Below are 8260 nucleotides of genomic sequence, written 5' to 3' on the forward strand. Positions count from 1 at the left end.
CATCTTTTGATCTAATTAGTTCCTTTTCCTTTTGCTCGATCCACATTCTTCGTTCCTCACTCTTTGATGAAATCCTGCTGATTTGATCAGTTAGGTTAGAATTCGTGACACGGGTTTGGGTGAGACTGCTACTTATGCTAGTGAATTTTGACTTCAAATTATTTAATTCCTTTTCATAATTATTAGCAGGTAATTTTAGAGAAGCAAGAATATCTTGTACCTTTTTGATCAACTCATCACATTCGTTGATCTGAGTACTGACAGGCTTGGCAGCGAAACATCTGTCCTCTCGCTCTCTTTCTTCTTCAACTCCCCCATCAGTTGTGTATCCTCTCATTTGGGACACACCCTCGGTCACTGCAAAGCATCTTCCCATTGACTGCTCTGCCTTTGCCATCATAGCTTTTCCATGAGTAGGTTTCCTAACTTCGTCATCCTCCGAAACTGTGGACCAGACTTCCACACCTCCAAACTCATCATTGTTGGTAGAAACCTGCAAAATTAAAGCATTCATTATAGAGTTATTAACAACGGACTTCCTTTTCTTTATCTCCTCCAATCTTCTCAGGAGGCTCGCCTCCTCATCATCTTCTCCTGTCTTCTCTTCTTTCTTTCTCAGCATGTAGTCTTTGGCAAAATGATTTTTGCCTCCACAGCAATGACAATCAAATCCTGAGTCGCCTCCAATTTTGGCTTCCTTCTTTGACACTTCGGATTTTGATCCCATCTTCGGTTCCTCCTTGACCCGTTCGGCGCTATAACTTCCTTGCCAATTTCGGTTTTTGTTGGCTGGGAATTTCTTCTTGATGAATTTTCTGGGGTTTGACACCATCATTGCATATTCTTCGCCAGTTAGATCAAAGTCAGCAAGATCTAATTCCTCTTCTTCTTCAATCGAACTCTTTCCTTTGGAGACAAGAGCCAGAGAACCAAGACCCGAAACTACATTTGTTTCCTTTGATAGGGCATTCTCATGGGATTTTAAAATACCCACAAGTTTTTCCAAAGAGTATGATTTGAACTGTTCATGAGCTTTGACAGTTGACACAACGGGCATCCATTCAGGTCTGAGACCATTCATGAAAGTGACCTTTTGTTCAATCACCTTTCTTTCAATACCAAGCTTTATCATCTTGCTCAAAAGATGATTGAAACGATTGAAAGTTTGGATAAGCTTTTCTTCAAGATTTTCCTTAAAATCACCAAACTCTGATAACAGGAGGGTTTGAATAGAGTGTTCTAGACCTTCATCTATGGAATACAATTCCTTCAATCTATCCCAGATCTCCTTGGCTGTAGCACAGGAACTAACCAAATGAAATGTATCCGATTACAGCGCAAACCTTATCATCCTTAGAGCTTTGATGTTGCACTGAAACTTCTCTTTTTCATCCTGAGGAATGTCTTTGACGTCATTAACAAGCTGATTGTATTCCTTCTGCATTTTAACAATCTTTGACGTGCTAGAATGAGCAAATGGGCCTGAAGTGATTGCTTCCCAGATTAGATACCCATTATCTTCTGATCCAATCACGTAGTCTTCAAAGTGATGCATCCAGACTTCATAGTCTTGTGTATACAAGATCGGTATTCTTGTTGTAGACCCTATGCTGTTGGAGATATTGATCGGATTGTTTTGAGAATCGTCCATTGACATCGTGAATACTTTTGATAGAAAACCTGTAAAAGATCAGACTTGTAATTTTTCAATTAGGGTTGGATTAACAATTAATGAGATACGTCAATAAAGAATGACGGCTCAATAAATATCAATCAATGCGGAATAAAAACCCTATGAACTTCTTCGACAGAAGAGGTGTGTATAGATTACACAGTCTCCTGCTCTAATACCAATTGATGAGTTTAAAACTCTTAGATCGTTTAGATCTTTCACAAGAACAATAAAAGAATTCAAACAGTTAAAGAATAAATTAAGAACGAACACAAAACATAATCAAATAAGAGCTTATGATTCAAAACTGAGTCACGCCTCAGCAGAGCTCGATAAAGAACTTTCGCTGTAGAGGCGAGCTAGGGTTTACAAAACAGTGAATACGAAAACAATGAAAGCGCTATCTTCTAAGTTTGCATGCATGCAGCTTATATACTAAACCCTAATGCAAAATAATGCACGCCTGGACAGGCCCAATACCGGCAACTAAACTAGGCTATGGACCGAGCCGATGACGAAATCCATTAGACTCAACATAAACGTTTAATTATGATATTAGAACTGGCATGGAACTTTTCGGAGTAATTAGGACGATTACACATCTAAAACCTTCTTTACCTATATTCTCGTCTCGATACGCTGAACGCATGCTTCCGTGAACATTAACTTATGGTGAAAAATCTTAGTGAATTGATTAAATGGAGGAAATGAGGAGGCTCACGATTGTGAATGATACTTATCGAAAGATATCGTAAGAGTGGTATCTTTCATTTAGAATACGTCTAATAAAATAACAGTACGTATAGAGCAGTATGGTACGTCTGAATGTACACATTTGATTGGCGGGATGACAGAACGATTGGTGTAGTTCCTAAAATTTTCTTATCATCTGAAGTTTCGACTACCGACCGAGTTGAAGAAGAATTGATGATTGAAGATATACATGGAAGGAGTCCTAGTAGAGTCTAGGGAAAAATTTATGATTGTTTGGACACATTTGTATGTGTTAAAATGGTTTTTGTTATAGTGACTTGGAGGACTACGAGACAATACTTACGACGAGTATGAGTAGGTGTGAATGGTAGTAGAGGCATATACTACCGGAATCACAGGACTCGTACTTGGATCAAGGAAAGTCACAAGTTTAACAACGCACTAGTAATTGATTCTGATTTGTTCATGTCTGTCGTTACCATCATTTTGGTAATGAATAAGAAGATGATTGTTATTCCGACCTTAGTAGTCATATCAAATCGGGTCTGACTAAGATGAGTGTGTTACATGGTTCAGAGAACCAAGAACGATGTAACATTCGACTTAAGCCATAAGATTGAAGTGAAAGATAATTGAAGCGGTCAATAAAAGTATCGCGATCATTCTTAAAGTAAGAAGCTTGTAGCTAGAAGTGTTACATGCTAGAATGTGATTATATCACATTTGACCATGAAGGAAGGTATATTCCATTATGGAATTTGACTCTAAAAGGCCTTAGTCTAAGCATTGCATCATACGACGAGATGTCATTAGAACACGGCCAATCGGTTTGTCTTGATAATCGAAGTAAAGAAATTCTCTATAGTTAAGTATGTTTAAGAAGAAGTAGGAGTCTCCAATAACGATTGGTTTTGTAACTCGAAGGTTACAATTGAAAGTCCGATATAGTACGAAGAGCGGGTACAAGATTGAGCACTGCCTGCACTCAAGAAGTCCAAGAGTTAGACACTCATTCGAAGGAACATAGAGGTTACAATTATTACCTAGCATGAAGCTATAATGTGTGTAGTCACTATACAATCCATGTTGTGTTGATGATTTCGGGACATAATCGTCCTAAGGGGGAGATAATTGTAATGCCTGCATATTCAGGCTAGTCAACTTAGGGACAATAAGCATCAAAAATGACACAAGGGTTCCATACATATAAAGAACGCCAAAATCCTACTTATAACGAAGAGGTTATGACCAGTCGAAGTTTTACGGAAAAATCGGCACGATACCGGGAATCGTAAAAGTAAGTTTGCAATAAAATAATTTTTAGCCTTAGCGATCTAAACAAAAGTCATAGTATACCTTAAACCGAGAATGTGCATAAAAAGAACGTCCAAATCTAACTTCGTATGAGGAAGTTATTATTTTTCTAAGATTTCGCATAGTAGTATATAGTCCCGAAATCAAATTTTAGATCGAACGATTTTTAACCAAAGCAACCTAAATGAGAACTGAAGATCTCATTAATAGGAGTTCAATGAAAAAAAGATAGTCGAAAATGGAGTCCATATGTAAAAGTTTTGAATTTTACATTGTCGTTAACAGTGTAATCTTCTTATACTGTTAAATTTAAAATTGGTCGATAATTAACCGACGGAGTCAAAAGGAGAGTTTTAGATCCTGTCAATACGTATACGTGTATATAAATAACATTGAAAACGGAGCTTATATGCCAAAGTTATGGAGTTTAGAAGTCAGAAGGGTGTTGTCGCCAAGTGGGTGACATGGCGCGATCTGAGCCATTGCTTTCTCCCCACACCCTGCCACCAGATGGTGACATGTGACACCAACTCGACGAGTTGGAGGCCAAAACTCAAAGACTTTGACCCAATTCCATCCTATAAATACCATGCGTGAGTGCCTTAATTTTTCACACCAAAACCCCTTCACTTCACTCTCTAACCTCTCTCTAAGCCTCCTAAAACCCTCCCAAAGCCCTAGTAACCTCAATGTGCTTGAGGAAAGCCCCAGAGCGCCCGAAGGCTCCGAGAAAAAGAGCTTTCCCGCACGGAAGTTCTGCCCCGCAAAGTCCGGTTCCTTGCTAAACCCCCTCTAAGTTGAGTTATGCTTATTGTACTTGAAGTATAACTTATGCTTAAGTTCCTTATCGTTATTATGAACCTATAAAAAAGATTTATTAGTGATTCCAAGTCATTCTACTGATTGATCTACTTACGAGGATGATGTCTTGGCTGTGATTCAGTAAGGCATTTAAAGTGGGATTTCCAAACAGTATACTACGTATACCAAATGGACCCTACCTCCGATATGATCCTACATGGTTGTTCCTTACTTGATAGATCATGAAAGTAGACTTTAAGTTAATGATGAATCTAGACTAGTAATTAGTCGCAATAAAGATTAGACTAGAACTTAGCGATAATAATGGTAGGTTTCGTCGAAGGAAAATTGAATCGTTCAAAGGGAAGTGCTACCTGAGTTTGGAATCATCACTTTAACAAGTGAGTGCATATTCTCTTTCATGAACATGATTTTAATACAATTATTAATTAAAGTATTAAATATTTGTTAAAGAGTTTATGTGTGAGTGCTTAGTACCTTTTATGAACATGATTTTAATACAAGTATTAATTAAAGTATTAAATATCTATTAAAATATTTGTTAAACAGTTTATGTGTAAGTGCATAGTCTCTTTCATGAACATGATTTTAGTACAATTATTAATTAAAGTATTAAATATATGTTAAAGATTTTATGTGTGAGTGCATAGTCCCTTTCATGGACATAATTTTAATATAAGTATTAATTAAAGTATTAAATATATGTTAAACAGTTTATATGTGAGTGCATAGTCTCTTTCATGAACATGATTTTCATGCAAGTATTAATTAAATTATTAAATATATGTTAAAGAGTTAAATATATGTTAAAGATTTTATGTGTGAGTGCATAGTCCCTTTCATGAACATGATTTTAATACAAGTATTGATTAAAGTATTAAATATATGTAAATGTGTGAAATATTTGATATTGTCTGAAATATGTGTAAAGAGCATATATGATAATATATGATGATTTAGGATACAGAGTAAACCTGAATTAATTAATAGGAATATTGGGTAGTATCTCATTATGAGTACGAGTGAGATATGCATGGAGGGCAGAAAGTTAAGATCTGACATCGATCCGAGAGTATGGATTATACATATTCATATGTCCTTAGTCCGAGAGTATGGATGTAACGCTCCAATTCTCAGGTATTGATCTAAATAAGAATTTATTTGGTTTTAAGTCCTACTCGACGAGTTGATTGCCCTACTTGTCGAGTAGCAGCAGGGTGGTATCGCATGTTTAGTGACCTACTCGCCGAGTCCATGAAGGGATTCGGTGAGTGGGAGCTGGCAGATGAAACCCTAAATCTCGGGGTTTTGCACCCTATTTAAGGAGGCTTAAGCCACCTTTGGCCTCTTTACAGTTCTTGAGAGCTCTTAAGAAAACCTAATTCGTGTTAGGGTCTATTGTGAGGGTAATAAGCTTGGGAGGAAGATCTTTGGAGAGAAGGAACTTGGAAGGCAAGGGAATTGGAGCAAGGAAAGTGTGGGAATCAGAATCTACCTCAGTTAGCATCTTCTAGAGGTATCAAGTCGCCACTTTTATTTCTTTTCCCTTCTAGATCTCTTTTTGGTAGAGTCTGGGGCTTTTATGGATCTTTGATTTGATAAGGTGGACTATGGGCTAGATCTGAAGTTGTAACTTCAGATCTAGACCCTTCTTCAGTCCTAGAGTCATAAAGTTTCTGGTTTGGGTGTGAATGAAACCTCCCTTGGGTACGAAACCCCATTATCGGCTTGGATTGGACATTTAGGCACCGTTTGGCAGAAGAACTGGATGGGACAGAATTGGACTGGACTGGACTGAACAGAACAGGACTGGACAATACAAATAATTTGTATAGCGTTTGGTAAAACTGAACAGAACAGAACAAGTTGTCTGAAACTATTTGGCAACAATAGTACTGAACAGAACAAGATGTAAAAATGACCATATTACCCTTTTACAAAAAATATTCAAGATAACACGATTTAACATACATAACTTGAAAATAAACATTTTTATTAAAAAAAATATTTAAAATTCTCATATTAAAACTAGTTCTAATACCAAGTAATCCAAATTGCTTCAAAATTAACAAATTTCTAAACCAAAATGGTTTCCAAAATCCTTAATTTAAATAAATAAAAAAAGAACAAACTTCAATTGTCTTCTTCCAATATAGTCTTCGCAAAAAGTGGTTTGGTAGCTGCATCCAAGCTATTCCACATTGGTAACAAATTCAAGTTTTTTGTAAATTTTAAACAAACCCGCATGATTTCTGAAGAAGACAACTCCTTGGTCTTCAACTCTTCATGTATGGTTTTTAACCCTGCGAGGTCATTAGTAGAAGAAGTAATAGCCCTAGTCATTTTCTGGATTTCCTCGGATACGACAGCTAACCCCTTTCCAATTATATATGTTACTTCTTCAGATGCCGCTTTTCTCTTTTTATTTTGCGAGGAGTCTTTTGGATTTGGATTGGAGGAAGTTGCAGTGTTTTGAGGATTAGAATTGGACGATGGTAAACTTTCTCCTTCTTCGTTATCAATATTTTGATTTTGTGTCACATCAGCCGCCGATTCAGCCATACAACCTGTAGCTCGATCTTTACCAAAAACATTTGCTAGTCGCTCGTACACAGGGAATGGTTTATTCGCGACATAGTTTTTGTGTGGATGTTTCTAGTAAAACAAACAAAGTTACAGGTAAAATCATATATTTAATACTTAGACACACAGAAAAATTATATATATAATCACTAACCTTTAGATATTCCTCTAATATCTCAGGAGAATCAACTACTACACATTTGCGAACATCATCCCAACCAAATCCACTTGTATTTTGCATATCATATGCAGCAGAAAACTTATCCTTTAAACGCTTGATTTTGTTTTGCATGTGCTTTGCTGTTATATTAATACCAACGACTTTTTCCCGTAACTTTAGAACGACTTGGTCATAGGTTCCAGGCCTAAAGCTTCCATTATCACCTCTACCACTGATGACAACAATGTCTTGAAGGATGGTAATCAACGCATCCTCTTCTTCTTGAGTCCATTGACGCCTATCTGCCATGATTTGTTATATGTATTTAACATATCATACATAGCAAAGGTAAATAGATAAAGATGGAAAATATTAAAACAAATCATCCATGAAGTTAGTTTAAATTAATATAAAAAACATACACAAAGTTAAAAGTTGTTCACATCCATAACAATTATGAATAACAAACTTAAAAAAAAAGTTCTCAACTTAATTAAAAAAAAAAACAATCTACTGAGATCTAGTTGACATCCAAGACTCAAACTTTTCTTGGGCTAAATCATCCCTCCATTGAGTCCATTCATTACTTGATTCAACAACATCGACAATTTGAAATTGATTTGGTTGTTCTTCCCCGATAGGCATATCTTCAACACTGCTTGACGTGTATTCTTCTGGATCCAAAGCCATGTGTGTCCTAATAAAATTATGCAACAAAGCACATGCTATGACTATTCGCCCTTGAATTCTTATTGGATAAAATGAAGGACTTCTTAATATAGCCCAACATCTCTTTAGTAGACCAAAACACCTCTCAATAACATTCCTGGCTTGTGAGTGTTTCATGTTAAAGTATTCCTCCTTATTTGTAGGTGCACGTGTATTGCCTTCCCATTTCGTAAATGATACCTAATACCTCTATATGGTGCTAAAAAACGTTCACCATTGATATATCCTCCATCAGCCAAATAATAATTACCTATAATAAATAAAGT

General features: G+C 36.4%; 1 protein-coding gene across 1 annotated transcript; it reads right to left on the reverse strand.

Annotated features, from left to right (window-relative positions):
• Positions 1–6655: 6655 nt before the first annotated feature.
• LOC128132831 (uncharacterized protein At2g29880-like) lies at positions 6656–7574 on the reverse strand. Its single transcript, XM_052769821.1, has 2 exons — positions 7260–7574; positions 6656–7177 (listed from the first exon to the last, which is right to left on the reverse strand). Exons 1-2 carry the CDS (start codon positions 7572–7574, stop codon positions 6656–6658), a joined length of 837 nt encoding a protein of 278 aa, XP_052625781.1.
• Positions 7575–8260: the final 686 nt, after the last annotated feature.

The sequence above is a fragment of the Lactuca sativa genome, chromosome 3, assembly GCF_002870075.4.
Source record: "Lactuca sativa cultivar Salinas chromosome 3, Lsat_Salinas_v11, whole genome shotgun sequence".
In the NCBI taxonomy this organism is placed as follows: Eukaryota; Viridiplantae; Streptophyta; class Magnoliopsida; order Asterales; family Asteraceae; genus Lactuca; species Lactuca sativa.